The 15,505-nt window shown below is 49.8% G+C and overlaps 1 protein-coding gene across 5 annotated transcripts in view; it reads left to right on the top strand.

Annotated features, from left to right (window-relative positions):
- Nucleotides 1–15,505, top strand: part of STK31 (serine/threonine kinase 31) — an 85,638-nt gene that overhangs the window by 57,847 nt on the left and 12,286 nt on the right. For all 5 annotated transcript variants that reach the window (XM_074945774.1, XM_074945775.1, XM_074945777.1 and 2 more), the window contains 6 exons: nt 4,837–4,917; nt 5,748–5,873; nt 6,921–7,046; nt 7,312–7,398; nt 8,141–8,290; nt 9,681–9,806. In XM_074945774.1, coding sequence (XP_074801875.1) covers nt 4,837–4,917; nt 5,748–5,873; nt 6,921–7,046; nt 7,312–7,398; nt 8,141–8,290; nt 9,681–9,806 — 696 coding nt within the window. The remainder of the gene's footprint in view (nt 1–4,836; nt 4,918–5,747; nt 5,874–6,920; nt 7,047–7,311; nt 7,399–8,140; nt 8,291–9,680; nt 9,807–15,505) is intronic.

Raw genomic sequence — 15,505 nt, 5'->3', positions numbered from 1 at the left:
ATCATACACATTGTAAGGAGAGTGGTCACTTTAGATAAGCTATTATCGGCAGGAGAGTGGGTTTGTGTGTGTGTGTGTGTGTGTGTTGGGGGGGAGGGAGGGGCGGTGAGAAAACCTGGATTTGTTCTGGAAATGGTCCAACTTGATTATCATGCACATTGTAAGGAGAGTGATCACTTTAGATAGGCTGTTGCCAGCAGGAGAGTGGAGTGGGAGGAGGTATTTTTTCATGCTTTGTGTGTATATAAAAAGATCTTCTACACTTTCCACAGTATGTATCCGATGAAGTGAGCTGTAGCTCACGAAAGCTTATGCTCAAATAAATTGGTTAGTCTCTAAGGTGCCACAAGTACTCCTTTTTATGAAATGAAATAGTACTCTCTGAGGTGGAGGGAGATAATCATCAGTTTTCCTCTTTTCCACCTGATACAGCTTTTTTCAAAATGAATGATAGACAAAAATCTGGAAGTGTGAGGTCCAGTCCCCTCACCAGAGCAATAGGAAGATGATCAGGCAGCACAGTGGCTGAATTCAGAGTAGCAGCCGTGTTAGTCTGTATCTGCAAAAAGAAAAGGAGTACTTGTGGCACTTAGAGACTCACAAATTTATTTGAGCGTAAGCTTTCGTGAGCTACAGCTCACTTCATCGGAGGCACGAAAGCTTATGCTCAAATAAATTGGTTAGTCTCTAAGGTGCCACAAGTCCTCCTTTTCTTTTTACAGTGGCTGAAGAAGGCCTTTATCTGTGTGATATGGAGGATAGGATCAGGACAGTGAAGAGGGAGGTTCTTCCTCCAAGTTGAAGGCAAGACTGACAGCAGTGATCTCCCACTTCCTAAATACCTAGTGTGGAGGGAGGAATCCAGAATCCATGGCACTCCTCTTTCGAAGTAGGAAGGGGGAGGGCAGGAACAGGACCTCTGGTAATGCAGTGCTGAGCATGAGTAACAGTAACTCCTAAATGTTACAGGTTTGGGGTGGCTGGAGGTGGCAAGAGCTGTGGCCTGTTTCACCAACTCTAAGGTTTGGCCGCTTGGCTTCTGATTTCCCCTGCTTGCTCCTGCTGAGGTTGGGCTGCCTCTGGTGGTGGTACTGGGGTTCTTCTTCGAGTGCTTGTTCATGTCCATTCCAATCAGGTGTGTACACGTGCACGTTGGCTGGAAGATTTTTCCTCTAGCAGCATCCGTCGGGTCAGCCTGGGCGCCCTCTAGAGTCGCGCTTTCATGGCGCCCAATATAGAGCCCTGCCGACCCACCACCCCCTCAGTTCTTCCTTACCGCCAGTGACGGTGGCTGGAACTTCCCCTACCTCTTGCTCAGCAAGTTCACTCTCTATCCGGTTGTGTATGGTTAGTTGTTAGTGTTAGAGTTCTTAGAGTTTTTAGTACAGTGTTTGTTGGGCGTGTCCCCCCCACTCCAGTTGGAGGAGCCATGGTATGCTGTGATCCCCGAGTTTCAAAAAATGTGTGGCCTGTGCCAAGTGCTTGCTGAAGAGTGACCCACACTCACTGTGTCTACTGTGCCTGGGGGAGACCCATCAGAAAGATCACTGTAAGATCTGCTGCAAGTTCTGTCCGAGAACTCCTAAGGAAAGGGAGCAGCGGCTCAAGGTGATCCTTATGGTGGCAGCTGTACGCCCCCACTCCAACCTGGACTAGGAGACCCGACCCCTGCTACGTCGTCCTCGTTGTGGAGTGCTCCGGCACCGTTGGCGAGCTCAGCGCCAAGAAAGGACTCTTCCTGAGACCCTCGGCACCATCACTGCTCCTCACGGGGCCTGTCTGACGGTAGGTTCTGCTCCCACTCGCCAGTGGCTCAAAAGAAGAAAAAGCCAGACGATCGTTTTCCGGTGAAGCCACGAGATGTGCAACCGCAGGTGGGCTGCCACTCAGGATCTCCTTTCGGGCCCATGTTGACTTCTGCCCAGGTGCGGCAGTTGAGTCCGGCCCCGCCTCGATCACCGGTGCCTACGCAGTACCTGCAGCTCCTGTCCACGCTGGAAGCATACCAGGCTGCTCAGGGCCTCCTCCAACTGATGGCACCTTTCTCGCCTGCCAGGGAGGAGCCCTCAGTGTCAGCGGACCCGCCTCCTCGGGTGCATTTGAAGGGGAAGCCGGCTGTAATGTTGAGATGCTCCCCCTCGCCATGTCCCTCGGCGCCTACCTGCTCCCTGAGCTTTTGGCGTTCGAGGCACCAAGGATCGGCTCCTCCATGGTCTTCAGTGCCTGAGACTTTGGAGTCAGAGTCCGACTCCTATTGCTTTGGTAGGAGCAGAAATCATAGGTTGAGGTTCAGTAGAGACAGAAGAGAGCCCCAGGCATGGCCTCTGCCGTGGCAGAACCTGCCTCAATGGCCCTTCTGGACCCCCTGGGCTTTTCCCCAGGGCCAGGAGGGAAACCAGGTCCATGCTCAGCAACACCTTCCGTTGCCTCTGCCACCTTCTGCTGCGCATCTGCCCTCGGCGCCTATGGTCCCGATGCCTCTGCCTCAGTCTCCGTCATTGACTCTGGCACGGTGCTCGGCTCCGACCTTGGCACAGCCTTTCACGGCGTCGACGCACCCGTCTCCCACACCTGCACCATTGTCGACGTTGACCTCGATGCAGGCACCTTTGGCCCAGTGCCAGTGTTGGCACTGGGCCCCCTACTTCCGGTGGCTCCTGTGAGCGTGCTGACGCAGCTCCCTCCCGTAGGACTGATGCCGACGCCTGTTCCAACGCCCATAGCCCCAGCACTGTCAGTGGCAGAATCGCAGCCCGGGCTCCATAGCAGATGCATTCCTCCTCCATTGGGGAGGGGTTCTTCTGTATGCCTCCCCGCCGATACCACTTGTCCACAAGGTTCTGCTCACAATCTACAGAGATCGTGCTTGGCCTGGCCATGTTGGCATTGGTACACATCTCTCCTGGACATGTCTGTGGGAGCCCCAATTACCTTGCTGCTCTTCCCAGACTTTCTCGCACAGGATCACGGACATCTCCAACACCCAAACCTGCAGTCGCTCCACCTCATGGCACGGAAACTCCATGGTTGAATCCATCAGAGCTTTCCTGTTCAGACCAGGTTAGACAGGTCCTCGTTTGCAGGAGAAAACCCTCGATGAGGGCCACGAATCTTGCCAAGTGGAAGAGATTTTCAGTCTGGTCGGCGCAGCGCGATGCGCCCCCGATGCTAGCCTCAGTGCCGCACATTCCGGACTATCTTCTACACCTGAAACAGGAGGGTCTCTTGTTGCCTTCTGTAAGAGTTCACTTGGCTGCCATCTTGGCCTTCCACCCGGGTGTACAGGGCTGTTCGGTTTTTGCTAACCCCCTGGTCAGCCGCTTCCTGAAGGTGCTCGACAGGTTGTACCCACATGTGCACCAACCGGTTCCTGCCTGGGACCTCAACTTGGCCCTCTCTAGGCTCATGGGGCCCGCCTTTAGCAACATGCTCCCTGCTCTACCTCTCTTACAAGGTCGCATTCCTGGTGGCGATAACCTCCGCCAGGAGGCTGTCTGAGCTCATGGCCCTAACTTCAGAGCTGCCCTACACCGTATTTTTTAAGGACAAGGTTCAGCTCAGGCCCCATCCTGCTTTCCTCCCGAAAGTTGTGTCGCAGTTCCACATCAACCAGGACATTTTCCTCCCAGTTTTCTACCCTAAACCTCATTCGAGCAGCAGGGAGCAGAGACTCCACATACTGGACATCCGCAGAGTACTGGCCTTTTACATCAAGAGAACAAAACTGTTCAGGAAGTCGGTTCAGCAATTTGTGCCAGTGGCGGACAGGCTGAAAGGTCACGGTTTCAGCCCAGCGCATTTCATCATGGATTGTGGCCTGTATCAGCGAGTGCTACAATCTAACGGGTTCCTGTGCCTCCAGTCACAGCGCACTCTACCAGGGCACAGGCTTCATCGATGGTGTTCCTGGATTAAGTTCCCACCCAGGAAATCTGCAGAGCTGTGACTTGGTCATCCATACACGCTTTCACCGCGCACTATGCAATCACCCGGCAGTCCAGAGACGATGCGGCCTTCGGAAGAGCAGTACTCCAATCAGTGGACAGCTCAGACCCCACCTCCTGAATTTGGCTTGGGTGTTACCTGATTGGAAGGGACATGAACAAGCACTTGAAGAAGAAAAACCGGTTACTCCTCGTAACTGTTGTTCTTTGAGATGTGGTGTTCATGTCCGTTCCAATACCCACCCTCCTACCCCTCTGTCAGAGTAGCTGGCAAGAAGGAACTGAAGGGGTACTGGGTCAGCCGGGCTCTATATTGGCCGCCATGAAGGCGCAACTCCAGGGGGTGCCCAGGCCGACCCGCCGGATGCTGCTGGGGAAAAACCTTCCGGTCAATGTGTACTTGCACGCGCACACACCTGATTGGAATGGGCATGAACAACACATCTCGAAGAACAACAGTTACGAGAAGTGAGTAACTGTTTTTCCCCCTTCTTTGTCCTTTGAACTACCTTCAGGTGGGGGAAGAAGAGGAGAGTAAGTCCAGCTGCCCTCCCCTTGCTACTTTGATGAGGAAGCTCAGTTTATGGTAGGGGGTGGATCATATTTTTCTAAAGGATGGGGGCATCCAGAAGTCTCTAAAATTACCACACAAACCCTGTTTTTAAAAATACATCCAATTGGGCTGTTATAGTACTGATGCCGTGAAAAAGTGAAAGCCAGTTGCATTCTGAGTGATGTGATTGGAAGAGGGTAGATTCCACTCTTCATATTTTCAGAAATGGATGTTTTGTGGGCATACAGTCCAAACTTCAGTTAATGTATTTTTTTGGTATATACTTGTATGTACTGCATGCGGAGGCGGTCGGCATTGATAAATGTATCTCTAATTCAGGAGAGGCTTACTTGCCTGGTACAGAAATGGTTCCCTGAGCTGCCACTCCTTCACCCAGAAGCAGGAATTCTGAAGTATATGGTAAGAAGCCCCTGCTGTGTTTCTAAGGGCAGGGAACTGGGAGTATGTATTTGAGAGTAAGGGAAGTAGCTTCATTAAATATGCCTTAAAGCAAGAGCTGCCAAAGATTCTAGTAAGTGATGAAGTCTTTAAGGGCAGTAGTCCGATTACAAGTTAAACAACTGAACATATTGTCATGGACCAAATGAAAACTTTAAACAATAAGTGAGAGATTTTATTATTCACATCCCAAAGAGACTTCTGTCTCACACACACTTGCAATGTCACCCACTCATGCCAGTAACTAGAAAATAATTTCAAATATGGTGTTCAAACTTCAGTAGAATTACACATTCAGCTTTACTGGTCATGTTATGGTTTAATTCACCAACAGTAACACCTAAATGCTGGCCCAGCTTGAAATGCTGAGACTGGCAGTGTCTGGGGCAGGGTGAAGGGAGGAGAAAACAAAAACCATGTGTTATGCATGTCAGGAGCTTAGGTTTTTAATGTCTATAAAGTAGATGGCCGGTCAGTGGCTCATGTAAATGACACTGACAGATTAAATCCAAATTATGTGCATTGAAGGAATGAAGGTCACGTTAGTATGTTTAACACAGAGGGGAGGAAAAAAATCACCAAATGGAATCTTTCTCTTTATTTTAAAAAAGAGTACTTAATTTAAACCTAAGTTTGACCTTCCTTACATTATGGTCAGTGTCCTGCATTATCCGTGGTGGTAGATAAATATTAAGCATTCAGCAATGCCAAGATTGTTGAAATATATGCAGTGTCTGGATTATTTAGGTAGTTAGTGGCATTTCGGTTGTGTTTGCATGTGTGTGCTCCAGAACTCTGGTGGACTTCTGACAGTCAGCTTAGAAAGGGACCTCCTCGATGCTGAACCCCTGAAGAAATTGAGCACGAAGCACCCATTAGTGTGTTCAGAAGTTCAAGAACAGAAGGTTCTTTTAAAGGTAATTTTCTGTCACTGACTTTCAGTTCTTAGCTGTATGTGGAGCTCTTGGTAACTTAACGTGTATATTGATCTGCTTGTACTCAGTAACTGCTTCTTTATTACTTTCAATAGTACCCTTGTAAATGCTAATTAATTCGGGCTAGGCTCTTGGATCACAACCAAAGCAGTGTTAGTTTTTTACTGTTTGTCTCCATCTCTCTTCTCCTCTTTCGCTTCTTTGGGAGCAGCTGCAAGTGTGTTCCTTCCTTTTGCTGACTGCCATTCCTGTGAGTCAGTGGGCCCTTCTCTTACTGGCTGTCACTCCCTGTTCTTGGTGCATTCAGTCTCCATCCTACTCATACTAACACCTTCGCTACTGATTTCCAGGTGTCTCCTCTGCTTTCCACTGCCATGCTTCCCCCTCCTACCCACCAGCGTTCGGGAGATCAAGAAGTAATGAAGTTAATGTGGAACAGTGTAAACCAGTGGTGGGCAAACTGCGGCCCATGGGCCGCACACAGCCCCTGGGGGTAATCCGCTCTTGGGCCGCGAGACAGTTTGTTTACATAGACCGTCTGCATGCCCGGCCCCCCACAGCTCCCAGTTGTCACGGTTCACCATTCCCAGCCAATGGGAGCTGAGGGAAGCGGTGCGGGCCTCAGGGATGTGCTGGTTGCTGCTTCCCACAGCTCCCATTTTCTGGGAACGGCAAACCGCAGCCACACCTGTGGACGGTCAATGTAAACAAACTGTCTCGTGGCCCGCCAGTGGATTACCCTGATGGGCCTCTGGTTGCCCACCACTGGTGTAAACACTGCTCGTTAACTTGTCTATGATACTGTTCGCGCAATGGGAACACTGGACCTATATTGCTAGTCTAACAATTTAAACGTTCACAAAGAAAATTTGGGACTGATCTCTCAGATCCCAGGTTGAGCATTATAATACAATGTAACAGGAGGTCACTCAATAGAATTTGTCGTGTAATTGTTCTGAAAAATAAAATATAGTAATTCCACATTAACAACGTTAAATTAGGAATCATCTGAAAATTCTTTATTTTCAGGGCTATTCTGTAGATGTGAACACAGAGGCAAAAGTGATAGAAAGAACAGCCAAATATCACAGAGCTTGGAGTGAATTTAAGGAGAAATCTGGATTATTACAGTTGATGTTCCTTTTTCTGTGCAAGGTAAATTCCAGATTGACATCCTTCTTTGATTTGCTATTTTTCATCTAGAAGATTCATAATTTGTTGTTAAAGCTTTTTGTTTTTTAACCAAAGCTTTGCATAGAAAAACTTCCATGCAGAATTTACATAAACAATCAAATAAAATTAATTTGGTTTAGTGAGGATTTAATATGTGCTATATGTTGACTTCGCAGTAAATAGATATTTTAACTGAAATCCCCTTCTTTATCAGTCTATTGTCCTTGAGTTTTTTTTGTTTTTTAAGTCTGATCCTTTGGTATATCTGATGGTCCCATATTACCCAGGAGCAAGTCTAGGAGCACTGCAAGCTAGTACACCTTTAACTTCAGAAGTAAGTAATAGGGTAATTTATTCAAAATCTCAGCAAAGTTTTTCAACAAATACTTAAACCAACTTGATCCTCTCTTCTCTTATTTCACCTTTTTCTTTGCTGGCCAGTGATATGGCAACATAACTTGCATTCATGGTGAGCACTGTTGAGAAAACCCTGCGAAGGAATAGGCCAGTTTGTGTTTTTATGAATACCTCAATTTAGTGTCCAGTCACTGGGGCTGGGATTTTCAAAGGACCCTGGAGGAGGGGACCTAACTCACGCTCCTTTCAATATTCTAGCCTTTGTTGTTGTTGCTATCCTTTAAAAAATATTGTCAAGCAAATTCTAATCATGATTAAAATGATCATGATTACTCTTGTCTGAGTTTTCATCCTGTAATTTTCTTTCTTACCTTTCCTTCCCCAAAATGACTTTCAACTGTAAACAAGCCATTTGGCCACATAGCCTTCTTTTTAAATAAGTGGTCATAAGTTTTGTGAATGGCTTTTTCTCTTGCATTGCTTGTCAGGACAGAGCCAGGTATGAATCCATATATCCAAATGGGTATTTACATTGTGTTTTCAAAATGATTAATTCAGGTGTGACTGGGTTCTTTTTTGACTGGCTCTGCAACTCTTCAGAATCTTACTAACTGTTGTGTAGTTTCCCATTCAGAATACTTGCAATGGTTCTGCACTGGAAGCATGCTGAGTTTTTTCACTTGGCTCCTTCAGTTTCTAAAATTTCTTCTTTTCATCAGGAAATATTGAAAGTGATGGAAGGAGTGGCTCGTGGTCTGCATACGCTGCACAAAGCTAATATAGTTCATGGATCTCTGCATACAAATAATGTGTTTGCTCTGAATCGAAAACAAGGAATTGTTGGAGATTTTGACTTCACCAAATCAGTGGTAATTTTTTTTTTTTCAAATATATTCAGGGGTTTCCTTAATCTCACTCAGAATTTTTCATTATGAGTTATAGCGTGAATGCCTTTGCTATTTTTTTGGTACCCCTTATTGTGACAATTTAAAGGTAGGTTTTATTGACAAATTCTTCATTTGCCAGTGTATTTTGCATACTACTTCAAATGTGAAAGCATGGTGTATGCAATGATTCTGAATAATTCCAATATAGTGTTATAAGTACTGGTGGAATAAGTTTCTATAGGCACTATAACCTGAAAAAATATGATCTTTACTGAGTATGGCCCTGGTTCAGCAAAGCAGTTAAAAAAGAACATGGGTATTGTTGTACTGGATCAGCCTTGTCCAGGTCTAGGTTTGTCTAGTCCAGTATCCAGTCTCCAACAGTGGCAGCTAAATTCTCTGAAGATTGTGTCTGCACTGAGCATGTTCCATCCAGGGGCTGCAGGAGCTGCAGTTACTACTCCTGGCACTCGTGGAGTCTTGTTGCGCTGGGCACAAGAACTGAGAGCAGGAATTGTCTCTGCTGTGCTCTAGCTAATCCTGGAGTCCAGGCGGAGGAGGAGGAGACATGCAACTGACTCTGATGTGGACCTGAGACAGAAAAAGCAGGAAGCCTGACAGAAATGAGACTAGAACCTAGTTCTTCTGAGTCCCAGTCCAGTGCTTTACTGCAAGGCCCACCTTCCTTCTCTGGGCTGAGAAGGAATGCTGCCCCTCTAGAGTTATATACAATAAGGCAGCCAGTTGGATATCTACATACCTCTTCAAATTTCTGCAAATTACATTTTTGATAAGTGGGTCTTGTATGCTGTAGTCTGTTAATCTGCTTTGTGGTTACCTACCCTTTGTTCTGGAGTTGTATGTTTCTATCAAAGTTATGTCTGTGTCTAGAATGGCTTAGAGAAATAGTGGAGAACAGTAGCTTTTCGAATTTCCTTTATTTCAACCTTAACATCGCAGTCTGTTTCTCATGGTACTGGAGTATCTTTTCATGTGTAGTTTAGCTCACGAAAGCTTATGCTCAAATAAATTTGTTAGTCTCTAAGGTGCCACAAGTACTCCTTTTCTTTTTGTGGATACAGACTAACCCGGCTGCTACTCTGAAACCTGGTATTAGAATTGTTATTTTTCATGACGTGTGAGCAAGAATCAGCTAGTCCTGTGTTTTAAGAGTGATACTTCATTGCCTTTATTCCCCCTCTGCTCCATTTTTCGTAGTAGGAGGCCTTTACAATCCCGTTTGGGCCATCATTGAAGGAAGAAATGTAAGGCAAAGGTATTCCTGTGAGATCATGGGGAATGGGAAGGATGTTCATTTTACTGGATTGCCAGTTTGGCTTAAAATTGCTGATTGTAATGTTGTCCCTTCTAGGATCAACGTGCCTCTGCGAACTCTATGCTAGTGGGTAACTTGAACTTAATTTCCCCTGAATTAAGAATGGGACACCTGGCATCTCCATCCTCTGACATGTATGCCTATGGCTGCCTTCTATTCTGGGTATGTTTTTGTGCATGAAAATGACATTTTGTTAATATAATGAAAATATAGTAGGCATTATAAATAGCAATAAATGTTATGTCCCTCTTCTATTTTAACCTGTCCTATTGTAATGAATGCTCATATTTTAAATTGAGTGCTGTGAGCAGAGGGAATGGGAATTAGGTCTGTGAGCAGAAGAATGCATTTTTCAATACAATTTACAGTGTGGCTTGTCTCCCTAAACAGCAGCACTTAATAAAATGAGGCTTTTGTTCTGTACACTGCAGCTTGTCAGTACTATTATATTTCTTATCCTTTCTATGTAAGCTGCTTTCTCTAGCTTCATCTGCAAGTCAGTAGATAGTTGCCATCATTTTCCATCCCTCCTGTGATCTGAATCAAGAATGGGATTGTCAAGTGCTGTTTTTCCTGCAGTATCACTTGGATTTCCATCTTGTGGTATCAATTCAAGGAAGAGAAAATGCCCCATTTTCAGTTAGTTACTGGGTTATGTTAGGTAATATGCTCTGCAGTAACTCATGCTGCCCTCATCCACCCTGGTTTTCTGTTGCTTTACTTCTGTGCTCCCTTGCTTAGGGTTCTGAGGATTCTAAGGACATAAATGTGGCAGTTGTAGAGATAGGTTTGTGCAAAATTCTAATTTAGAGGGGCTCCGTCATAAGGGTCAGTATTATGAATATAGGAATTTGGAGAAATGTCCAGGAAGCAGGGGTGGAGAACACAGTGTAGCTGTGCCCAGCAATCCACCACTAGAAGCTCTCTAGTTTGTTTTTAATAAAATTTGTATTCCTGTCTTTCATTGATTTTCTGTTTAATGAAAACCCCAAGATTATTACATGGTGTCAGAAGTGCCATATGAAAATGAGACACTAATAATTTTGAGGTTTACTCCTGTGTTTGAAACAGAAGGGGAACACGTGGAGCAGCAAATAGAGAAGAATAAAGGCTATTGTATGTATTTTATGAGCACAAAAGTAGCTCAACTAGCTTAAGAAGGGAAGAAAGCCAAAACTGGATGTGTTGCAACCTCCATCCAGTCTGCAGTTGACAGGCAATGCTTCAAAGAACTGAAAAAAATTCCGACAGATTTGCTTAAGCAGCCATAGAGGCAGAGGCCAAAAATTATGAAGTGAAATCACCCATTTTTAAAGGTTGTTGGTGAGGATGCTTTGGATATTTGTAACAATGTTAAGTTCTTCGAGGGCTTGTTCACGTCCATTACACATTAGGTGTGCGCACGCTGTGTGCACAAATGTTGGAAACGTTTTCCCTTAGCAGCTCCCTGTGGGCCCCCCCAGTGGTGCCACTGCGCCGTGCATATATACCCCTGCTGGCCCGACCCCCTCCAGTTCCTTCTTACCGTCCGGCGTTGGAACAACTTCTCTCTCTCTCTCTCTCTCTCTCTCTCTCTCTCTCTCTCTCTCTCTCTCTCGTAGAAGAGCAGTCCCTTAGCCTTCAGAGTAGCTGTTATCAGTTAGTTAACATACCTTTATTGTGGACGCTTAAGTGATTAGGTGCTTGGAGGCTTCCAGCCCCACCCCGGGCATGCCGCAGGCCCACGGCTTCAAGGCTTGCGCCACGTGCTGCAAACCTATGCCAGTTAGTGACCCCCACGACTCATGTCTACATTGCCTGGGGGACGGACATCAAACTGAACGGTGTAGGATTTGCAAGGCGTTTAAGCCAAGAATAAGGAAAGAAAGAGACTTTCATTTAAAGCAGCTGTTGATGGAGGCTGCATTGCAGCCACCGGGCCCAGAGTGCCCGATGCCAGCTAAGGCTTCCTCGGTGCGTAGTGCCCCAGAGCCGTTGAGAGACCCAGCACCAGCTAAGCACCGTAAACTGTCGGCCCCAGAGCGCCAGGCTACGTCCTGGCACCGTTCGTCCTCCCCGGTGCAGCCGAAAGGAAGGCACGGTCGTGCTCTGCACAGGAGGCTGGCGCCTCCCAAGGCCCCGAGCGCCGATCAGAGCAGACGGCTGTGGTACTGGCGCCGACACCGGCGGTCCCGGCAGCACAAGCCCCACCGAGCCCAGACCTAAGTAAGCTCAGTGTGGACGATGGGCTTGAGGGCATAATGGATCAGCCCTCTACACCTGGCACCTTTTGAGGCTGCAAAGGACCTCATCGACCTGTTGGCGGCGAGCCCCCTCCCGTATGGGGAGAACCCTCTGGCACCCATGCCTTGGGTGCCGTCGAGGGGTAAGCTGGCAATGGTGTGCCGCTCGAGGACACCGTCCCGGCACTGCTCCCAGAGTTGGTCCTGGTTGAGCTCCGACTCTGCGGACTCACAGTTGCCAGCGGCCCAGAAGGAGGTTGCAGCACCGGGAGTGGGTCGGCGCAAGGAAGCACCGGAAAGGGCACACTGCTCTCCGGCACCACCCAGAGACTGTCACCGGGAGGAGTTGAGACGGCCCTCGCCAGAGGACTCCCGCAGATGGTCCCGGTCCAGGTCCCGGGGATACCGGTACCACTCCCTCTCAGCCAGGAGCCACTTGTTCTCCTGCTGGCGCAGATCATTGGTACTGCCGTGGCCTTTGTGATCAGCCACAGTCGGGTGCCGACTCCGGTCGCTGTAGCTACCTGCACCGGGCCCCAGACAGCAGGGACCCTCAGGTGGGCTGACAACCCCAATGGGGGCCGCCAGGCCATTGGCCCTTCTGGACCCCTTGGGCCTATCAGGAGCACCAAGGGTCTCTGTCCAGGGCAAGTTACTTGGTGCAGCGGTCCTGGTTGCCGCACTGATGCCAGACGGTGCTGGAGGCTACAGTATCCAGGCCTCCAGCATCCCCCTAGGATAAACCGGAGAGACCAGCACCGAGTCTGGTGCCGTCCTATGGAGTCCCGGCCTGAGCCGGAGGCCCCTCCCATGGGAGGAGGGGAGCAGGAAGACCATCCAGAGGGGGTCGAGCAGTAGCTCATCTCCTCATCATCCCTGGATGAGACGGTGGCTGGTACAGAGGTAGACCATGGAGCCCCCCAGGAGTTCCTGCGCATGGTCGCCCAGAACTTGGGGTTGCAGGCCGAGGAGATGGTTGAGCAGGAGGACCCCATGGTGGCCAAAGGAGTGGAGCGTAAATACTTTGCCCCATCTAAGGGCTTTGAATTTCTGTTCTGCCACCCGAGTCCATGCTCCCTAGTGGTCTCAGCGGTAAACGAAAGGGAGCGCCATGGACAGCAGGCCCCGGCCCCTAAGGCCAAGGAGGCGAAACGCCTGGACCTTTTTGGCAGAAACGTGTACTCATCTGGGGGCCTTCAGTTAAGGATTGCGAACCACCAGGCTATCCTCAACAGGCACAATTTCAACTCTTGGGCAGCGGTGGGGAGGTTTAAGGACAACCTTAAGGACAACTACAAGGTTCCCAACAGGAGTTCACGGCCCTAGTGGACGAAGGCAAGGCAGTAGCCAAGACCTCTCTCCAGGCCTCCCTGGATTCGGCAGACGTAGCGGCTAGAACAGTCGTGTCGGGGTGGTCATGAAGCACTCGGCATGGCTCCAGGAGTCAGGCCTGCCACTCGAGGTCCAGAATTCACTCCAGGACCTCCCCTTCGGAGGGTCTGGACTCTTCTCGGACCAGACAGACACGAGGCCGCACAGCCTTAAGGACTTGCGAGCTACGCTTAAGTCACTGGGTATGCACACCCCGGCGACCCAGAGGAAGCCCTTTAAGCCGCAGCCTCCCCCTCAACGCCAGTACCTGCCTTGCCATGGGCATGAGCCTTACCGTAGGTGAGGCAGGGATAACAGGCAACAGCGCAACAACAACAGTAACAATAATGCGCCAGGCCAGAACCAAGGCCAGCACAAACCCCAGCCGGGCACTAAGCCAGGCTTTTGAAGGTGCGCTCGAGGACAGCGTAGCAGACCAGTCACCGGATCTGTCCCTTTGTTTATGTAACTGCCTGTTCCGTTTCTCCTGAGTGTAGTCCACCATTACGTCAGACCGCTGGGTCTTACACATGGTGCAGAGCGGTTACTCGCTGCAGTTCGCCTCCCTCCTACCCCCCTTCCCCGTCCCTCTTCAGGGACCCCTCTCACAAACATCTCCTAGAGAAGGAAATCCACTCGCTGCTAGAGGCGGGGGCGGTAGAGGCGGTGCCGCACAGCCTAAGGGGGAAGGGGTTCTACTCCCGGTACTTCCTCATCCACAAGGCCAAAGGGGGTCTTCGCCCCATCCTAGACCTGCGCGGGCTCAACAAGTTCCTGGTCAAGGCCCTGTTCTGCATGGTCTCTCTGGGCACCATCATCCCTTCCCTGGATCCAGGGGACTGGTACGCTGCCCTCGACATGAAGGACGCGTACTTTCATATTGCCATCCACTCAGCACATCGGCGGTTCCTACGCCTCACTGTGGGCCAAGAACATTACCAGTTTGTGATTCTCCCGTTAGGTCTAGCCGCGGCCCCATGGGTGTTATGAAGTGCATGGCGGTGGTGGCGGTGGCCTTCTTACGGAGGCAGAGAATCCGGGTGTACCCATACTGTGACGATCCAAGGCGGAAGTGCGGGGCCATGTGGAGGTGGGCCTGAGATTGTTCCGCGAGCTGGGGCACCTGGTCAACGTCCCCAAGTCCACGCTCGTACCTACGCAGAAAGTGGAATTCATAGAGGTGGTCCTGGACGCGGTGCAGGCCAGGGCAAGCCAACGACAACGGCCAGGTGCTGCCTGCGGCTGCTGGGCCACATGGCAGCATGCACGCACGTGGTCAGGCATGCCAGACTGAGACTCAGGACTCTGCAGGCGTGGCTTGCTCGGGTGTACCGCCCAGGCAGGAACCCCCTGGACTTGGTAGTGACCGTCCCAAGGGACATGCTGGACTCCCTGCTGTGGTGGCAGTCCCAGCCTGTGGTTTGCAAAGGCATCCCCAGCCAGACCTGATGCTGGTGACGGACGCTTCAGACCACGGATGCGGGACTCACCTGGGGGACCTCATGATGCAGGGGTTGTGGTCCGGAGCAGAGCAATCGCTCCATATCAATGTGAAGGAGCTCAGGCGGTTTGTCTCACCTGCCAGACCTTTCACGCCACTCTGAGTCGTCACAGTGTGACAGTTCTGACAGACAACGCTACTGCCATGTTTTATATAAACAAACAGGGCGGGGCTCGTTCCTCACCACTCTGTCGCGAGGCTCTCCTCCTCTGGGATCTTTGCATAGCCCATGCAATTTACCTCAAGGCATCTTATCTCCTGGGGGTATTGAACGAGCTGGCAGACTCCCTCAGCAGGTCGTACCGCATGCATGAGTGGATGGTCAGGGCGGATGTTGTGCTTTCGCTCTTCCGCAGGTGGGGGTTTACCCAGGTAGACCTGTTTGCCACCAGGACCAACGCCCAGTACCCACGATTCTGCTCGTTCTAGGGCCGCAGCCCGGGCTCGCTTCTGGACACATTTGCGATCCCGTGGAGTGGGGGCTTGATGTATGCCTTCCCACCGCTCCCCTTGGTACACAAGGTCCTACTCAAGGTGCGCAGGGACAGGCAGGTGGTGATCCTCATCGCCCTAGCCTGGGCCCGCCAGCACTGGTACACATCGCTCCTAGCTGTCGGTGGAGACCCCAGTAGTCCTGCCCCTTACACCGGCACCTCATTACGCAGGACGGCGGGTGGCTTCTCCACCCCTATCTACAGTCACTGCACCTGATGGTGTGGAGGCTTTGTGGCTAAATGCCCTGGAGAGCCAGTGCTCCCTTCCCATGC

Source organism: Natator depressus, chromosome 2, assembly GCF_965152275.1.
Source record: "Natator depressus isolate rNatDep1 chromosome 2, rNatDep2.hap1, whole genome shotgun sequence".
Lineage (NCBI taxonomy): Eukaryota > Metazoa > Chordata > Testudines > Cheloniidae > Natator > Natator depressus.
This window is presented reverse-complemented; position numbering and strand designations above follow the sequence as displayed.